This window comes from Quercus lobata, chromosome 4 (assembly GCF_001633185.2).
Source record: "Quercus lobata isolate SW786 chromosome 4, ValleyOak3.0 Primary Assembly, whole genome shotgun sequence".
In the NCBI taxonomy this organism is placed as follows: Eukaryota; Viridiplantae; Streptophyta; class Magnoliopsida; order Fagales; family Fagaceae; genus Quercus; species Quercus lobata.
In genome coordinates, this window is record NC_044907.1 from 19,034,651 (window position 1) to 19,055,773 (window position 21,123).

At 37.1% G+C, this 21,123-nt stretch overlaps 1 protein-coding gene across 2 annotated transcripts; it reads left to right on the forward strand.

Annotated features, from left to right (window-relative positions):
* The first annotated feature begins 1,451 nt into the window (after positions 1 to 1,451).
* On the forward strand, positions 1,452 to 21,046 carry LOC115983731 (F-box/kelch-repeat protein At3g23880-like). Of its 2 annotated transcripts, none has more exons than XM_031106495.1 (2): positions 1,452 to 2,674; positions 20,880 to 21,046. In XM_031106495.1, the coding sequence occupies exons 1-2, from the start codon at positions 1,515 to 1,517 to the stop codon at positions 20,881 to 20,883; spliced, it is 1,164 nt and encodes a 387-aa protein (XP_030962355.1). In that variant the 5' UTR covers positions 1,452 to 1,514; the 3' UTR covers positions 20,884 to 21,046. The 2 variants fall into 2 exon arrangements, with proteins under 2 accessions (XP_030962355.1, XP_030962354.1); XM_031106494.1 differs by lacking the exon at positions 20,880 to 21,046 and adding an exon at positions 17,045 to 17,429.
* The last annotated feature ends 77 nt before the right edge of the window (positions 21,047 to 21,123 follow it).

The following is a 21,123-nucleotide window of genomic DNA, read 5'->3' on the forward strand; positions in this document are numbered from 1 at the left end:
TTTTGCATTTAACATTATTTTTGAAATATTTCAATTAGTTGTCATGTTTGCAAAACTATGTAGCAAACTAGCATCTCAAGACTCTAAAACTCAAGTTCAAAGGTTGAACTCAAGTTGCATGTGATGGCAGTCTGATGTGGAAAAAAATTCTACGTGGAATCGAGTATTTAAAACTCGAGTTCCCCATTCTCCACATTCCACGAACAAACCTCTTCTTCTTCTTCCTCAATTCTTTTCTTCTTCCTTCCAGATTTGATTCTTCTTCTTCTTGCTCAATCTAGTCCACTGTTCTTCTTCTTCTTCTTCTTCTTCTTCTTCTGCCTTCCTAATTTGGTCCTCAGTTCTAGATCTGATCTGGTCCTCTGCAAGGTTTTCAAACTCGGACCGTTCATTGAACCGTAAAAGGGAGAGGTTCAAGGTTTTTGAGGTCGAACCGATGTCGAACTGGGGGCAAACCGTGATGAAGTCATAATTAATTTAATAATTAATTAAAGCCTAAATATAGATATTAAATTTATAAAACTAGTAAAATTAACAATATATCTATATATGTGAGGAAAATTTAATGATTTTCAAGCATATATTTAATAATTAAATAAGAAAGTTAATAAAATAAAATAATAACCATGAAAACATTAAAATTTATGATTAATTTTGAAGTAAAGTTGAATATCTTTGAAGGATTTTAATTATAAGAGATGGATAATTTAATTAAGTAGAATAAAATTGTGTTAAGTTGTGTTTTTTTTTTTTTTTTTTAAATTTCTAAGGGGTTGGACCGTGCGGTTCTCACCAGTTCGTATGGTCCAACCCCGGTTTTAGGGGTTCACGGAATTAACAAAAAATCCGGTTCTTTAGGCTTAAAAAACCAGTTTTCATCATGATTTTTTATTTTCACGGTCCAACCTCCCAGTCCGGTTTTGAAAACCATGGTCCTTTGTTCTTCTTCTTTGTCTTCTAGATCTTCATCTATAGAAATCGAGTCCTATAGACTTGGGTTTACTTTTTACAAACTTGAGTCTATAAGACTTAAGATCTATATGGCAAAAAAACCTCCAAAACAACAAGTGAAACTTGAGTTTTTGAGACTCGAGTTTCAGTCAATAAAACTTGAGATGCTATTTTACTGAATTGTTTCTAACGCATGCTAACTAATGCTATTATCTCCCAAATGCATGCTAGCCTACAAATTACCTCCCATATTTTGTCTATTTTATTAGCTACATTACGTGGCCGTTAAATTCTATGTCTCTAATCACATCTCATATTCGCTAAAATGTATTTTGCCTCAAGTGTGTTTTTGACAAGAGGCCTTTTAAATTTCAATAAGATTTTTATTTATTTATTTATGAAATACTGTAGTAATAATTTCATTTTTATTGGAATCGAAAAAAAAAAGAAAAGAAAAGAAGGATATAATTGTCTGCGGCATGCCACAAGTCCACAAGTGCTTCAAATTGAAGATTTTCCCAGCAGTCTGAAATTGGTAAAGCCGAAAAAAAGAAAGATAAGGAATGTTGGAGTATCTGCCCAACGAAGTGTTGCTGGAGATCCTGCATAGGCTACCCGTGAAATCCCTAATTCAATTCAGGTGCGTTTCCAAATCATATAACTCTCTAATTACAAGTCCTGCCTTCATCAAATCCAGTTACACTCGATCGCCCTCCGATTCCAACAAATTAATTGTTAGGTATTTGGATGTCAAATCCCATGTAGAGCGCTACAAATTAATACACGAAGACAATGACAATAATGACTCCTCCTCATCTGAACAAATTCCAGATCTTGAGTTCCCACTAAGGAGTAGTAGTTGGGACTATTTTCAATTAGTCGGTTCCGCGAATGGATTGTTTTGCCTTCATGAAGGAAAACACTTTATTCTTTGGAATCCTTGTATTAGAAAATTTATTACCCTTCCCAACCCTTCTTTTATTGACCTCTTTCCTCGTTATCTAGCAGTTGGGTTTGATTTGAGGACCGATGATTATAAGGTGGCGAGAATTGCTGGAAATATTAGGTACGAAGGTGCCAAACCACCTCTGGTTCTGGTTGAGGTTTACTCTGTTAGCGAGGGATCTTGGAGAGTAACTAATGGTGGTGACTCATATCCGCCTAGGATTACTATTAGTAATTGGCACCCACAAGCAGCTTATTTAAATGGAGCTGTTTATTTTGCGGCGAATGATTGGGGCGATGCCCAGAGTTCAATAGTTTTGTCATTTGATTTGGGTGATGAGGTTTTCCGCTTGATATCCTTGCCAAATGGTAAATTTGGATTGGATGCTGATATTGGTACCTCAGTATTCAATGGATTGCTTTCTCTAATATGTTATGGGAATCAGCATCTGAGCATCGTCAAGAGTTGTTCTGTTTGGGTTATGAAAGAGGATGGTGTTGTGGATTCTTGGACTAAACAGTTCACTATTGAACTCAATATGCTACGTTGGAAAGTGTTAGGTTTCTTGAAGAATGATCATGTATTAGTGCAGAAAATAAAATCACATGGTTCGAAGCTCTTGTCATATGACCCTGAGAGCCAACAAGTGAAGAATTTAGGGTTTTATAGAAGCACATATTATTCTTATGCTGATAATTATGCGAGGAATCTTACCTTACTCGACAAACCAAATGATGTAGTTTCCAAGAGGAAAGTGAGCAAGAAGAGGAAGTGCAGGTAAAAAGGCTCGATTCAAGTATTCAACTAAAAATTTCAGCATTTACATTCCTCAGTTCTATCTTGTTCTTGGTATTACTAGATATTTTTGTGTTGCTATAAGTAAATATTAAGTTTCAAACCTCAATACATGGCTTTTGGATTTAATTTGTTCTTGAATGGATATAAAGACTAAAGAGTAAAGAGTAGTCATAATTTTTAAATTTTTTTTATAGGTAATGTAGCAAAATTTTATCAATTTAGAGGGAAAAAAAAAGATCCAGTGTACACAGGTAGCATACGAGAGAGAGTCTTAGAGTCTAACAAAAATAACACAAGTCCACAAACTCCTTGAAAGAGAAAAAAGACAGCCTGTTCAAAGCAGCCATCCAATCATACAACAATCACAGCAAAAACAGTTTCAACTACAATGATGTACGTTCTGTCCCCTCAAAAGTATGCCTATTTCTTGTCAAATAGTCCACATTAAACATGGAGGGATATCCCCCCCAAATAATATTGGACTGATGATGGCAAAAATCCCAATTGTGGTAGAAGAAGATGCTCTAAAGAGTGTTCAAAATTGTTAAATATGATTTGGTGGTTTTGGTTGATGATGGGATGAGTCATTCGCAAGCACGAAATGGTAAATCTAAATGAAGACTTATTTTATTATCTTTTTCTATATGCTGAAAGTGTCATATCCAATCCATATTCTGTAAGAAAATTTGTTTCGCTTTCCATTTCATTAGGCATGCTTAAATTTTTCTGCTATGATCAGCCGTTGCCTTCTGATACTGTGTTGTGTACCTGACATATTGTTTTGCATCAGTGTAAAGTCAAGAGTATAGGATTAGGCTAAACATAAGTTGCTTTAACCGTGTAACTGTAGGTAGAGTCGTGTTTTGTTAGGGGTTTTTATTGATTAAATGTGTTATGTTGTAAAGAGTGTGGGAGTTGCATCAATCTGAGGTGACCCTGGTGACAACCTTATGGTTTATTTTAAAAGTGTAAAAAAATAATATCGAGCAAAAGCCATCTTTGGTCATTCAAGTTTGCCTCATTTTTCCTATTTAGCTAGAGTTTCTAAAATAGTTATGGAGTCCTTAAATTTTTTAGAATGAGATAATTTGGTCTATATGCTAATCTGGACACTGACATTTCATGTGATTGGGCACGTTTATGATTTTTTTTTTAAAAGGTTTTAAGTGGTTTAGAAATATTACACCGGTAATCTAGGTGGATTACAAGTGCCATGTGACTACCATGATGGCTTATAATTGCCTCGTGGTATTGACATGCAACAAAAAAAGAGGATAAGGTTGTCCACTTTTCTGAACTTCAATTTGTTGTATAGTTCTCTGTTCTGATGTTGGGAAAATACAAATTGTATTATTTTACAATTTAACTATTTTGAAACTCTAAGGTTGAAACTGAAAAATGGGAGAAACTCTAAGGACCATAAGGGGTGTTTGCCCAAAAAATAAGTATTGTTTTGTTTAGCTGAATTATATGAAGTAGACTGTAGTCTATTGATTCACTTTGGTTGTTAGTTGATGTGGAAAGATTATTGACATTAATGGGGCAAGGAGGGTAAATTGGACCTTGTATTACTTCTCCAGTAATTTTTTTGGCTTTTCTACGGGAAAGTGATTAGGGTTTTGCAGAGAGGACTTTGGAATTGAATTATGAGTATAGAATAGGATTGTAATTGGGACCTTTTTTTTCTATAGAAGTTTTATTTACTGATCAAAAAAATATAGGATAGTATTATTTGATTATTAGATGGCCCGGTTTGCAGTAGGGAGAAAATTATGTCTATGTTTATGGTATATTATATAGAAATTAGAAGGAAGATGATGTAAGTGTAAGCAATCACAGCTTAGGTTTCTTTAGGCAATTGGACTTAATAAAAGAAGGTAATCACACCCTCAAAAAGAACCAAAGCTATTGGACTCTTTCATTCAACTTCTAGAGGAATTGGAATTCTGGGCCACAAAGGAAAGCAATTTAATCAATTTTTTTAATAAAAACAAATCTTTTAATTCAACCAACGTCTTCTTAGTGTCCTCCAAGGAGCAACGATTTTGGTCTGTACATACAGTCCTCATCAAACAGCTCTTTTCAAATTCCAAATATGATGGTTTCCAACCCAATGACTCCAACAAAATAACAACCCTGCCTCATAGCCTGACATGACCCTCTCATGGTTTTCTTGGATACGTTTAATGATTTTCTCTCTTCCCTTTCATGGTACCCTTTTTACCCCATTGGATAGTTAGAATTGCTGTGATGTAGTCTATCTCATTATGTGAGCTCCATAAGAGAAACAATATGTGCTGCAGGAATGAGGGGTGTTTTTCTGACTAATTCCTTGAATCTACATTCCTTGGTAACCCAAAAGGCTCTAAAGACTACCCTCTATAAAACATATGAAATGGATCAGCAAATGGTTCATAGTCTCACCATTTATATAGGTGCATACAACACCTTACATACTACCTTCAAAATGGAAAATGTGGCCCTTCTTGGGCATTGACACACAAAAGACTCTTTTCTTTTACCCCAAATAACCTCACACTAAGAACAAACATCAAAATGATCAATCCCCTTGAATTTTCATCTCATCCTATCGGTTGCTAACCTTTGGGGATATTTGAGTAGAGAAGATCTAAAAGAAAACTCATTGGCTCCAATTTCTAAACATGAAAACCTTTTAATAAATTTCACATTCCAGCTCCATCACACCCCATTTAATCGATTATCCATGATTGAATTAATTGAAACATCCTTGTCCACTTTTGGTCCTCAAAGTTTCTCCCAATTTTCACTTTAAGGATCAAAAGTAGCAAAAATTTTAAGGACCAAAGGGGGTGTTTGCCCGATAATAAGTATTGTTTTGTTTGGCTGAATGTAAGACATAGGGCCCGTTTGGTTATAAAGTTCAAAAATTATTGTTTAAAAAGATGTGAAAATTATAGTTTAAAAAGTGTTATTGAAATACATATTTTTAGTATTTATAAAACAAAAAAATGTGTTTGGTATCATGGTTTAAATAACATGTTTTAGTGTTCAAAAACATAAAATATGTGTTTGGTATGTGTGTGTTAGATGATAAAAAAAAGTTGAACAAAGTACAAAATAAATATTTTTTAAATCAGTAAAGTACAAAATAAATATAAAATATTTTTTAAATGCTGCCGGTTGTGTCTGTGGGCGTGAGAGCATTATTTCAAAAAGCTGACTGGTGGGCCTTCATATTGTTCAACTTAATTACAAAACTGCCACTCAGCAATAGTTTTTGTTGTTCAAAATCAACCTGAAGGTGATTTCAAAAACTATTGTTTTAAACATATGTTTTGAGCAATATTTTTCAAACAGCCCTGTTCCAAAATGGTTTACCAAACATATTTTTTTTGTTTTTGAACAATATTGTTCAGTGTTTAAACACTGAACAATATGTTTTGAAATCAAAGACCAAACACCCTCATAGACTTTTTATCTACAAATTAAAAATGTGTTTCATCACACTTTTTTTGATTGGTCAAGGTGTTGGGGTTTTTCTAATTGTTCATCCGTCCTTGAGTTCCTAGCTTTGAAGAATGGAATTTTCTTCTCTGCTGTCCCTAAATTAGTGAAACAACAAATTCTTCATGTCTTACCTTTTAAGGAAGGGATTCTACCTGTCAAATATCTTGGATTACCTCTCATACCAGGGAAACTGTCTTATAAGTATTGAAAGCTGCTTTTGGAGAAGATTGCTGCTAGAATAAATTCTTGGGCAAGTAAAAAGCTATCTTTTGCTGGTAGAGTCCAACTTATTCAACATGTTTTGTTTGGGATTCAAGTTTATTGGACAAGCTATTTCATTTTTCCTGCTAAGCTCATTAAGGACGTTGAGAAGCTTTTCAATTCCTTTTTATGGAGTGGCTCTGATCAGGCTGTTCATATGGCTAAAGTACCTTGGACTCAAGTTTGTTTGCCAACAATGGAGGGTGGCTTGGGGCTGAAAAGGGTTAGGGAGGGACTGGAATTGGGAGAATCTTTCTCCATCCCCAGAACTGCTCTTGGGGATGGAGAAAGATTCTGAAGCTTAGGGAATCTGTGAGAGGTTTTTTTAAATGAAAAATTGGAGATGGGAATGGGAATGGGAATGGGGTCTCTGGAATGATAATTGGCTTCCTCAAGGGGTCGTTAGTCATAAATTTGATACTAAAGCCATATTTGCAGCAGGCAGCTATCCTTCAGCAAGGGTTTGTATTATTGTTAATGGTCATTGGCAATGGAGGCCTCCTTGATCTATGGATCAAAGTCTTTTACAGCAGGAATGCCAGTTGTTTCCTATTCATGGAGAAGACACTTTAGTATGGACTCTTACTAAAAATTGTATGTTTTCTTGTGAATCTGCTTGGGAAGCCCTTAGATATAGAAGCAATGAAGTTGATTGGGATGCTGCCATCATATCAAAACATGCATTTATTTTTGTGTTGGCTATTCAGGATAGGATTTCCACTTTGATAGATTAGTTAAATGGGGCTGGCAAGGAAATTTGTTGTGTGGATTCTGCAGAAACAAGTGTGAATCCAGGGATCATATTTTCTTTGAATGTTCCTTTTCAAGCAGGATGTGGCAGCAAGTAGCGTGGGAATGTTTATGGCAGCAGGTGCCTGATCACTGGGGAGCAGGAATTGATTGGGGGAAAAATTTAACAGTCAAGTATACAATCAAGAGTGGGGAAAATGGCCATAGCAGCTGCTGTATATCATATCTGGTGGCTGAGGAAAACTTGTAAATTTTCAAAAATTATGTTGACTGAAGAACAAATGGTTAAAAGAATTTTTCTTGGAAATAAAATGGAGATAGGGGGCTTTGTGCCTAAAAGGATCACAAAAATTAACAGAAGTATATGTGAAAGATTAGGTGTTAGGAAATTTTTTGTAGCATGGTTGTGACTGGGTTGGTGATGGTTGAGCTAGTAGTCTTGTGCTAGTGGTAAAAGAAACTAGAAGATTTTGCAAATAGGAAGTGGAGCTGGTGAATCACTTATCCCCTACTTGCTGCCTTCAAATTGTTGTGGCTTCTGTGCTAGTTTGCTGTTCTGGTCTTGTGCCTAGATGCTGTTTTCTGCTAGTAGATTAGAGAGAATTCACAGGAATTTCCTTTAGGGGAGATCTGATGAAGTTTTTAAATATCTGCTTGTTGCTTGGGATAAGGTTTTTTGGCTGGTGGAGGCAAGTGGTTTGGGGATTATGAGGATTGGGCTTTTTAAATAAGCTTTGCTTGGAAAGTGGCTGTGGCGCTTTGGGAAGGAAGTTACCCATTTATGGCGTCAAGTTATTACCCTTCCCAACCCTTCTTTTATTGGCCTCTTTACTTGTTTTCTAGCAATTGGGTTTGTTTTGAGGACCGATGATTATAAGGTGGTGAGAAGTGCCTATCAAAGTGTAAATGTTAGGTACGAAGGTGCCAAACCACCTCTGGTTGAGGTTTACTCTGTTAGTGAGGGATCTTGGAGAGTAACTAGTGGTGGTGACTCATATCCGCCTAGGATTACTAATTGGCTCCCACAAGCAGCTTATTTAAATGGAGCTGTTTATTTTGCGGCGATTGATTGGGAAGATGCCCAGAGTTCAATAGTTTTGTCATTTGATTTGGGTGATGAGGTTTTCCACTTGATATCCTTGCCAAATGGTATATTTGGATTGGATGCTCATATTGGTACCTTAGTATTCAATGGATTGCTTTCTCTAATATGTTATGAGTATCGGCATTTGGACATCGAGTGTTGTTCTATTTGGGCGATGAAAGAGTACGGCATTGTGGATTCTTGGACTAAACAGTTCACTATTGACCTCAATATGCAATATTGGAAAGTGTTAGGTTTCTAGAAGAATGATCACGTATTAGTGCAGAAAATGCAATCAGGTGGTTTGATGCTCTTTTCATATGACCCTGAGAGCCAACAAGAGAAGGATTTGGGGTTTTGTGAAAGCACATGTTGTTCTTATGCTGATAATTATGTGGAGAACCTTGTCTTACTTGACAAACCAAGTGATGTAGTTTCCAAGGAGGAAAGTGAGTAAGAAGAGGAAGTGCAGGTAAAAAGGCTTGATTCAAGTATTCAACTCAAAATTTGAGCATTTACATTCCTCAGTTCTATCTTATTCTTGGTATATACTAGATATTTTTGTGTTCCTATACTTAAATATTAAGTTTCAAACCCCAATATATGGCTTTTGGATTTAATTTGTTCTTGAATGGATATAAAGACTAAAGAGTAGTCATAATTTTTTAAAAAATTTTTTATAGGTAATGTAGCAAAATTTTATCAATTTAGAGAAAGAAAAAAAAAAAAAAAAAAAAACCAATGTACACAGGTAGTATACTAGAGAGAGTCTTAGAGTCTAACAAAAATAACACAAGTCCACAAACTCCTTGAAAGAGAAAAAAGACAGCCTGTTCCAATCATACAACAATCACAGCAAAAACAGTTTCAACTACAATGATGTACGTTCTGTCCCCTCAGAAGTCTGCCTATTTCTTGCCAAATAGTCCACATTAAACATGGAGGGATATCCCCCCAAATAATATTGGACTGATGATGGCCAAAATCCCCATTTTAGTTGATGAAGATGCTCTAAAGAGTGTTCAAAATTGTTAAATATGATTTTGTTGTTTTGGCTGATGACGGGATGAGTCATTTGCAAGCGCGAAATCATAAATGTAAATGAAGACTTATGTTATTATCTTTTTCTATATGCTGAAAGTGTCACATCCAATCCATATTTTGTATGAAAATTTGTTTCATTTTCCATTTCATTAGGCATGCTTAGATTTTTCTGCTGTGATCGGCTGTTGCCTTCTGATACTGTGTTGTGTAACTGACATATTGTTTTGCATCAATGTAAAGTCAATAGAGTATAGCATTAGGCCAAGCATAAGTTGCTGTAACCATGTAACTGTAGGTAGAGTCGTGTTTTGTTAGGGGTTTTTATTGATTAAATGTGTTATGTTGTATTGAGTGTGGGAGTTGCATCGATTTGACATGACCCTAGTGACAACCTTAGGGCTTGTTTTAAAAATGTAAAAAAATAATAATGAGCAAAAGCCACTTCTGGTCATTAAATTTTGCCTCATTTTTCCTATTTAGCTAGGGTTTCTAAAGTAGTAATGGAATCCTTTTTTTTTGATAAGTAAAAGTTTATTGATCTCAAAAAATGGAACACCCTAGTACACAGGGAGTGTACAAGGGTTCAAACAATCAAGAACAAAAATTACAAGAATCTAAGAAATCAAGAAAGGATGGAAAGGATTGGTTCCGCAAAGCAGCCAACCAATCCATTAATGTTCTAAAGAAAAATAGCTTCAAATCTGATATGGATCTCTCCTTATCTTCAAAGCACCGACTATTTCTCTCCCTCCAAAGGCACCACAATAAGCAATGAGGAACCATAAGCCATATATACCCATTTCGATGACGGCCAAAACTGCCTTGCCAACAAGCTAGAAGCCCCACTACATATTGTGGCATAACCCAACTCACTCCAAACAACCCGAACACCATAGCCCACATATCCATTGCAACCGGGCAATGAAGAAAAAGATGATCAACTGATTCCCCATTACACTTGCACATATAGCACCAATCTAATATCCAAACCTTCCTTCTTCGTAAATTGTCAATCGTTAAGCATTTCCCTAAAGCAACAGTCCAAACAAAGAAAGCTACTCGAGAAGGAACCTTCTGCTTCCAAATGCTTTTCCAAGGAAAACAATAGTCAGTAGGGCCCACTAAGAGATTGTAATAATCCCTAACTGTGAATCCCTTCTCTCTAACAGACTTCCAGCACATTTTATCCTCACCAAGCCCTCTAACCGAGACACCATATATGGTATCCATGAAACTGGCCAGTGCCTCTAGTTCCCGAGCATGCACACCCCGAAAGAAACTTACATCCCAAAACAGGATTCCGTTATCAAACTTCATAACCTCAGCCACACTAACCTCTTGATCTCGGCAAAATCTAAACAATTCAGGATAGCTGACTGCAAGAGAAGTTTCACCACACCAATGGTCTTGCCAAAATTTCACCCTAGACCCATCCCCAATCTCATATAGAATGTGTCGAGAGAAAGTAGACCATCCCCGACTAATATTTTTCCACAAGCCAACACCATATGGACCGTTAGAAGGCCTAGTACACCAACTTCCCCATTCACAGCCATATTTCACAGCTATCACCTGCCTCCAAAGAGCAGCCCTCTCCATCCCAAATCTCCATAGCCACTTCCCAAGTAGAGCTTCATTAAAAGGTCTTACCTTTCTTATCCCCAAACCACCCGAAGCAATGGGTGTGCAAACAGTAGCCCATTTGACCAAATGGAATTTTGGTTCATCACCAATGCCACCCCATAAAAAATCCCTCTGAAGTTTCTCAATTCTGTTAGCCACAGAAGCAGGAATAGGAAATAAAGATAGAAAATAAGTGGGTAAGTTAGATAGAGTGCTTTTAATTAAAGTGACTCTACCTCCCTTGGATAAGTACAAACGTTTCCATCCTGCTAATCTCCGTTCTATCTTCTCCAGAATTGGGTTCCAAATTGATTTATCCTTACATTTAGCTCCCAAAGGAAGGCCTAAATATTTCATTGGAAGGGTACCTTGTTTACAACCAAGGACATTCAACAATAAGTCAAGATTATGCACCATACCAATAGGAACCAGCTCTGACTTGCCCAAGTTTATCTTCAGACCAGAAACCGCCTCAAACCAAATGAGAATCATACGGAGAAACAAAACTTGGTCCAAATCAGCATCACAAAAAATTAAAGTGTCGTCTGCAAAGAGCAAATGGGACACCTCCAAAGATCTTCCCTCTAAACGACCCACAGCAAAACCTGACATGTGACTATCATGGACAGCCTTATCCAACATTCTCCCAAGGGCTTCCATCACCAAGACAAACAACAAAGGGGACAATGGGTCTCCTTGTCTTAACCCCCTGGAGCTCTCAAAAAACCCACAAGGAGTGCCATTTATCAATATAGAGAATCGAACGGTAGATATACAAAAGAAAATCCACTGCCTCCATTTAGCAGAGAACCCACTCCGTTCTAGTAACTGCATAAGAAAACCCCAGTTGACATGATCAAAAGCCTTCTCAACATCTAATTTGCAAAGTATCCCTGGCAAACCAGTTTTAACTCTACTATCGAGGCATTCATTAGCAATAAGCACAGGGTCAAGAATCTGCCTGTTCCTCACAAATGCATTTTGAGAAGGAGAAATTATATCTTCCATGACCGTGCGAAGTCTGGTGGCTAAGACCTTGGCAATGATTTTATAAACCCCCCCAACAAGACTAATGGGGCGAAAATCCTTGACTTCAATTGCTGGATTTTTTTTAGGGATGAGAGTGATGAATGTTGCATTTAAGCTTTTCTCAAACTGACCTTTAGCAAAAAAATGGTGAAATACAGCCATAAGATCAGTTTTGAGAATACCCCAACATGCTTGGAAGAAGGCCATTGGAAACCCATCAGGTCCAGGAGCTTTGTCACCATTAAAATTCTGTATGACATCCAAAATTTCTGCCTCCTCAAAGGGTCTATCTAACCAATCAGCATTATCACCGGATATCCTAGGAAATACCAAGACTTCTGGAAAAGGTCGAACAACTTGCTGCTCCGAGTATAAGTTCATAAAGAATTGAGTAATACAATCAGCAATCATACCTTGATCAGAAGACAAGGTTCCATCAACCATAAGGCTCTCAATACCATTATTTCTTCGATTGGAATTAGCCATTCTATGAAAAAATTTTGTACTTGCGTCCCCCTCCCTCAAGTGTAGCATTCTAGACTTCTGCCTCCAACTAATTTCTTCCAAAAGAATAAGCTTTTCAATCTTGGTACGGAGATTAACTTGTTCTAACTTCTCCTCAGCTATTAAAGGTTGAGTCTCCTCTTTAACATCCAAGTCATTCAATTTGTTCCATAACAACTGTTTCTTTAAAGTGACATTGCCAAACTCCGTTTCATTCCATTTTTTTAGGTCCAACTTCAAGGCTGCCAACTTCTTAGCTAGTATAAAACTCAGGTTGCCTTGAAACAAATAGGATGCCCACCAAGATTTCACTTTATCCACAAAATTTTCCGCCTTCAACCACATATTTTCAAAACGAAAAGGTGTTCTACCTCTCCGATGACTCCCCCCTTCCAACTGAATTGGGTAGTGGTCTGAAAGTATCTTAGACAACCTTCTCTGTGCCAATAGAGTGAAATGATCCGCCAAAAGTGGAGAGAAAAGAAACCGGTCAATTCTAGAGGCAGAGAAATTGTTGGACCAAGTATAAAGGCCTCCTTCCATAGGTATATCCATCAGCCCATGAAAAGAGATAAAATCCGAAAATTCATACATAGCCCGAGTACTAGTTGTAGCCCCTAATCTCTCCGATGGAAAACGAATTATATTAAAGTCACCTCCTAGGCACCATGGCACATCCCACCAACAAATCAGCCCTGTCAATTCCTCCCACATCTTCCTACGCCTCTTGTTCGAATTTGGCCCATATACACCTGTAAAAGCCCACTCAAATTGATCGCCTATGTTTTTAAATCTGCATGAAACAGAAAAGCGCCCTACTGCTTCTTCCACCTTTTCCACTGTCCTCCGATCCCACATCAATACAATACCTCCAGAAGCACCTTCTGAACCCAAGTACAACCAGTCTACATATGGACAACTCCATATACTTCTGACTACTCCTCTAGTAATCCATTCAAGCTTAGTCTCCTGCAAACAGACAATATCAGGTCTCCATGCACGCAATAAATTACGAATCTGAAGTCTCTTCCCAGCCTCATTCAATCCTCTGACATTCCAGGAAATCATCTTCAGATTCATTTAGGAACAGAGAGAGCCCGCTCCCTATTAATACCACTGCGCCTAGTTGAAGTAGAACCATAATTAATCGAGCTGAATAGACCCTTCAGCTCTCTAATACCCTTCACTCCAGAACTCTTCAACTCACGTGCTTTTTTTTCCAAAGCAGCCCTACGGTGTAATTCAGCCTCAACAGCCAATAAAAAGGTGGTTGCTTGATTTTCCAAACCTTTTAGGGACGTGCCTAGGAAGTTATCAAACCCTTTAAATCTGCTTTGGACCCACTCAGAGTAAGCTTCTCCCCTCACTGGATTCTCCACACCCAACACTTCCTGCCCTTCCATTGCCAAAGGTAGAGAAAAGGCCAGTGGTTCCACACTTAGAGGCGACAAACCCTCTACATTAGGTAGCTCAGAAGACTCTGAAGTGTCTGAGACCCAATCCTCCACAAGTACTTCATTGTCATCAACTTGGGCTGAGGACACCTCCACAACATTTGAACACTTCAAGGGGACCAAGGCCAATTGGGTTTGCTCTTCCAATACCTCTGTGACTTCACCTGGAGGCAGAGAAATTTGAATCGGAACCGCCACTCTTCTTCCATCTCGAAGTTCAAGCACCCACTGATCTGAATTCCCCCATTTCTTGCTAACATTGCCGGAATTCTCCTGAAGTATCAAACGGATGTCTCGGTGCAATTTCTCTTCACCGTCGGAGGTGTTTGCTGACTCATCGGACTCATCGGAGCTGAAAGAAGCTGTATCGGACCCATCGGAGCCGAGAATCTCATTATCGGGCTCATCGGCGCCGATAAAGTCAATACCGGCACCGTCGGAGGCTTTAATCGACTGGGATAGCCTCAACAAGCTTTGGGAGTCAGCTTGTGGAAGTTCCGAGGTCGAGTCCTCAGCGCCTCTGCGTGTATCGCTGACTGAGCTCTTTGAAGCAGAAAACAAGTTACGTGGGTGAGTCTCGCTGCTTTGAAGAGTTTGTTTTGACTTGGGCCTCCAGACTTTGATGGGCTTGGGATTAAGTTTGGGCTTTGCATTGAAGGGAGCTGTGGGTTTAAAATGGCTAACGGGCTTAAAGTTTTTGTCTTTGGGTTTTTCTATGCAGCCCACTTCCTTGACTTTGGACCACACTACCTGCCACTCACCATCTGGCCCACGCTCCAATCTCAGGCCAACATCCAACGTTAAAGGTGAGTCATTGATACAGCTGTTACTCTCTGTAATCTCAACCGACAATTCAGCCTTAGATATAGCTTGTTTCTTCCCAGCATTCAAATCGCGTATATCGTGGCTCTTATTGCTCAAGATTGATTCGGTTGAAATTTGAAACTCCGGCATTAATTGCTTTCCTTTTCTGCTACCATTACCCTCTCTCCGATCACCCTCCGCCGCTGCCAGCAGAAAAGTTTTGTGATTCTCCACTCTCGGTTTCAGGACAGAGGTAAAAGACTGTTTGGTTGCAAGTGTCCCAGGTGCGATTGCTTTCCTTAGATGAAATCCAAAACCTCGCCACCCACTACTAGCTTTCCCTTCTGGGACCACGAGAAGTCCTTTCCGACGGCCATGGATGAGTTCCGAGATCATTAAAAAACTGCCGTGTGAATTGGCGCCCAATTGCAAAATAAAAACTTTCTCATTATCCCTAAAGGTACGAGCAAAGTTACCGGATGTTTTAGTAGACATTAGATCCTCCACAATAGCTAGCAAACGCTTAGCGCTTTCTCTGCCCATGAAAACTGATCGGAGAGAATCCCGACTTCGCTCAAAAATGCGTAACATGAAATACGTACCTCCCTCCTCGACTGAGAATTCGAAAGTCTTAGATTCAACGAAAAAGAAAATTGAACCCCCCATAACAACAGAGGACAAAACACAAATATTGTGACTAATTCGAGGTAGCCAGGCCTCTCAGCCAACAAATTCCTTCAATTTCTCAGATGATATGCCCTCCTCCTCCTACTCTTCCTCTCAATAAGTTTTTTCTTTTTTGGAATATATGATTGTTCATCTAGCAATGTACTAGTTTGGTTGTATGTAAAATGAAAAGGGTCTCTGGAAAAACATAGCACCCAAATTAGATAGTCGAACTAGTAATGGAATCCTTAAATTTTTAGAATGATATAATTTGGTCTACATGCTAATCTAGACACTGACATTTCATGTGATTGGGCTTGTTTATGATTTAAAAAAAAAAAAGGTTATAAAAGGTTTAGAAATTGTACACCGGTAATCTGCGTGGATTACAAGTGCCATGTGACTACCAAGATGGCTTATAAATGCTTCGTGGTATTGACATGGAACAAAAAAAGAGGATAAGATTGTCCACTTTTCTGAACTTGAATTTGTTGTATAGTTCTCTATTCTGCTGTTGGGAAAATTCAGTTTGGATTATTTTACAAATTTTTAACTATTTTGAAACTCTAAGGTCAAAACTGAAAAATGGGAGAAACTTAAGGACCATAAGTGGTGTTTGCCCAAAAAATATGTATTGTTTTGTTTAGCTGAATTATATGAAGTAGACTGCAGTCTATTGATTCACTTTGGTTGGTAGTTGTTGTGGAAAGATTTTGACATTAATGGGGGCAAGGAGGGTAAATTGGACCTTGTGTTACTTCTCCAGTAATTTTTCTGGCTTTTCTATGGAAAATTGATTAGGGTTTTGCAGAGAGGACTTAGGAATTGAATTATGAGTATAGAATAGGATTGTAATTGAGACCTTTTATTTTTTCTATAAAAGTTTTATTTTACTGATCAAACAAATAATGGTATAGTATTATTTGATTATTAAATGGCCCGGTTTGCTGTAGGGAGAAAATTATATCTATGTTATTGGTATATTATATAGAAATTAGAAGGAAAATGATGTTAGTCTAAGTAATCACAGCTTAGGTTTCTTTAGGCAATTGGACTTAATAAAGGAAGGTAATCACAACCTCAAAAAGAACAAAAGCTGTTGGACTCTTTCATTCAACTTCTAGAGGAATTGGAATTTCTTCCTTTATGTTTCATAAATGTGCAAATACCCCAATTCTGTCTCTACCTCAGTTAATGTGGACTATTTGGACTGAATGGACTCGGCGTTCTTTTGAGGATACTGGAAAATCTTTGGCACAGTTGTTAGATTTATGTCATTGGACCCTTTTTGGTTGATCTCAGTGTTGTGGTCTCTTGGATTGTCCTACACTTATGGATTTTTTTTTGTCTCTCAGAATAGTTTAGTGACAATTCGTTTATTTTTACTTCTCTTTCCTCTTTGTTCACTATCGTGAACCTTCTGTTTTTATCATTCTTTTCCAGCTTTAATAATATTTTTTCTTACCTATCAAAAAAAGAAAAAAGAAAAGAAAGTACTAAACTTAACCCAACCCAGATAACCTAACCCGGATAACTTAAACCGGGTAAACTTAACCCTCTAACTAACCAAGGGTAAATAGTACTTAACCCAATTCTCCTCAGCCTTACTCACTCCTAGACTGATTTTGTTTTTTCAAGCAGTCAGTTGGATGCCACATCTGCCTTCGCTGGTGCTGGGTTATTGTTTTCTCAGCAAACTCAGCTCTTCGGCAAAAGGAAGTCCTCTCTCTCTCTTTATTTTCTGATTCTCTGATTGTGTATAATTTGCTGGCCATGGCCAGAGTCCCTACTTCTTTGTTCATGCTTAACATGCTTGATAAATTGCCCCAATAATTGTGTGAGTACATCAAAACCCGTAGGTGCTACTAAGGGTAGGACAGCTAACATGTAAACTAGTCAAACACAAGTATACATTTTTTTTTTTTACTTATAAAAAATAAAAATCTATTGACATGATTGAGATGTAGTATGTATCTTATAGATTATATTTTTTTGTTTCCTTGAACCATGTTAGAGAACTGATACAATAGAGACATAATACATATCTTATAGATTATATTTTTCTTTTTTCCTTGAACTATGTTAGAGAACTGTTGTTATGTTTCCTTTTTTTTTTTTGATAGGTAATAAGAATAATATTATTTAAGGAAAAAAAAAAAAGAAAGAAATGAAAATACATGGTGTTAATGATGATGAACACAGAAAAGCAAAAACAGAAAGCAAAGAGAAAAGAAATCAAGAGGCTATTCTATGAGGAAAAACAAACTCTATAAAAGAGGAACAATCCGTAAAACCCCAGCACCATGACCAATCAAAAGGACTATGGTGGCACAAATCTTTTAACTCAACCAACGTCTTCTCAGTGTCCTCAAAGGAGCAACGATTTCATTTCATCCATAAAGTTCACATCAAACAGCCTAGAATCAAATTCCAAATATCTGAACTATGGTTTCCATGCCAGTGACTCCAACAAAATAACAACCCTGCCTCAAAAGCCTGGCATGACCCTCTCATGGTTTTCTTGTATAGGTGTAATGATTTTCTCTCTTTCCTTTCATGGTACCCTTTCTACCCTAGGATAGTTAGAACTGATGTGATGCAGTCTCTCTCATTATGTGAGTTCCATAAGAGAAACAATATGTGCTGCAGGAATGAGGGGTGTTTTTCAAAGTAATTCCTTGAATCTACATTCCTTGGTAACAGCCATCAGATCCCAAAAGGCTCTAAAGACTACCCTTTATAAAACATATGAAATGGATTAGCAAATGGTTCACGGTCTCACCATTTATATAGGTGCATACATCACCTTACGTACTACTTTTTAAATGTGAAATGAGACCCTCCTTTGGGCATTGAAGCACTGAAGACTCTTCTACTTTACTCCAAATAACCTCATACTAAGAAAAAACATCAAAATTATCAATCCCCTTAAATTTTCATCTCATCCTATCAGTAGCTAACCTCTTGGGGATATTTGAGTAGAGAATATCTAAAAGAAAATTAATTGACTCCAATTTCTAAACATTAAAGCTTTTAGTAAATCTCACATTCCAACTCCATCGCACCCCATTTTATTGACTATCCATGGCTAAATGTATGACATAGACTCTTTATCTTCAAATGAAAATGTGTTTCATCACACCCTTTTTGATTTGTCAAGGTGTTGGGGTTTTTCTATTTGTTCATCCATCCTTGAGTTCCTAGCTTTGAAGAGTGAAATTTTCTTCTCTTCTATACCAAAATTAGTAAAACAAAACAAAAAATTCTTCATGTCTTACCTTTTAAGGAAGGGATTCTTCTTGTCAAATATCTTCGATTACCTCTCATACCAGGGAACTGTCTTATATGGATCGAAAGTTGGTTTTGGAGAAAATAGCTGCTGGAATAATTTCTTGGGCAACTAAAAACCTATCTTTTGCTGGTATAGTCCAACTTATTCAATATGTTTTGTTTGGGATTCAAGTTTATTGGACAAGCTATTTCATTTTTCCAGCTAAGCTCATTAAGGACATTGAGAAGCTTTTCAATCTGATCAGGCTGTTCAGATAGCTAAAGTAGCTTGGACTCAAGTTTGTTTGCCAACAAAGGAGGGTGACTTGGGGCTGAAAAGGGTTAGGGAGGGAGTGGAATAGGGCTGCCATAACGAAGCACATTTGGATTTTGCTTGTGCAAGCTGGCTCCTTGTGGGTGGCATGGATACACAAATACCTTTAGAAAGGGCAAATTTTTTGGGAGGTAAAACCCCCCCAGAACTGTTCTGTTTTTTAAATGGAAAATTGGAGATGGGAGTAGGGTTTCTGGCATGATAATTGGCATCCTCAAGGGGTCCTTAGTCACAGATTTGATACTAAAGCCATATTTGCAGCAGGCAGCTATCCTTCAGCTAGGGTGTCTAGTATTATTGTCAATGGTTATTGGCAGTGGAGGCCTCCTCGATCTATGGATCAGAGTCTTTTACAGCAGCAATGTTGGTTCCTATTCATAGAGAAGACACTTTAGTATGGACTCATAACTAAAAATTGTATATTTTCTTGTAAATCTGCTTGGGAAGCCCTTAGAAATAGAAGCAATGAAGTTGATTGGGATAAAGTGGTTTGGGATACTGCCATCAAGCCAAAACATGCATTTATTTTTTGGTTAGCTATTCAGGATAGGCTTTCCACTTTTGATAGATTAGTTAAGTGGGGCTGGCAAGGAAATTTGTTGTGTTGATTATGCAGAAACAAGTGTGAATCGAGGGATCATATTTTCTTTGAATGTTCCTTTTCAATTAGGATGTGGCAGCAAGTAGTGTGGGAATGTTTATGGCAGCAGGTGTGTGATCACTGTGGAGCAGTAATTGATTGGGGGGAAAATTTAACAGGCAGAAGTATACAATCAAGAGTGGGGAAAATGGCCATAGCAGCTGCTGTATATCATATCTGGAGTCCGAGGAACACTTTTAAATTTTCAAAAATTATGTTTATTGAAGAACAAATGGTTAAAAGAATTTTTTTTTGGAAATAAAATGGAGATTAGGGGCCTTTGCGCCTAAAAGGATCACAGCAATTGACAGTTAGTATATGTCGAAGATTAGGTGTTAGACAATTTTTTTGTAGAATGGTTGTGACTGGTTTGGTGATGGTTGAGCTAGTAGTCATGTGCTTATGCTTAAAAAAACAAGAATAATTTGAAAATAGAAAGTTGGCCTGGTGAATCACGTATCCCCTGCATGCTGCTTTCAAATTGTTGCAGCTTCTGTGCTAGCTAGAGGCTGTTTGCTGCTAGTAGGTTATTTGACTAATCCTCTAGGTGGAGTGTAATATATTTGCTGGAGAGTTTGTATGCACCCCTTTCTTGGTGTAATTTATTAGTTTGGGTGAGGTGGTTCTGTTTAGTTTTCAAAATGGGGTTTGCAGTTCGTTTGCTGCTGGTTTGGTGTTTTGGAATTCATTGTAGATCTTTCTTTTGTTTTTTTAATATATATATATATATATATAATCATTGTACTTTGGCTATGTTTGTTTCATGGATAATCAAGGGAAAGAAATGAATTTCATGATTATTTTCTATATGGTTGATAATTCAAGGAAATTTGCCTTTACTGTTTATTGATTATTGATTTGATTTTGGTGCTTTATATATCTTGTGCTTTATATATCTTTATTTGTTGATTATCTTTATTATTACTACCTAATAAAAAATTAAAAAAAACAAAGACTGTAAATACAAATATTGGAATTCATAGTTGGTTGGATTCTTTGTACCGCAGAATTGACAGTCCTTGGACAGCACTTGGTTAATAGTTCATTGTAGTTTAGTTTATATGGTTTGGAATGTGACACAATTCTTGTGTCTATTATTATTGTATTGGTAATGTGATTGTTATTTGTTGGTGATTTTAAAATATGGTTGCCAATAGGATAAAAAATTATTTTGGCTAATGATTTTATAAATTGAAGATTAATATTTTTTATGATTTTCATTTGTGTTGCAGATAACAACAATACATAGAAGGACTGAAGGATGCAGTCGCGTAATGTGGCAGTAGTTTTTTCTTTTTGCCTAGAATTTTTTTCTTTTTTTTTTTTTTGGGCCTATGGCTCTTTGTCAAGCCTTCTTTGTTTGGAAAGGATCATTTTAAATTTTAGACAAAAATGTAAAGTACACTTTCTGTTTAGAATAATTATTATTATTTTTTTTTTTATAAACTAAGATATTTTATTAGAAGACAAGATTAT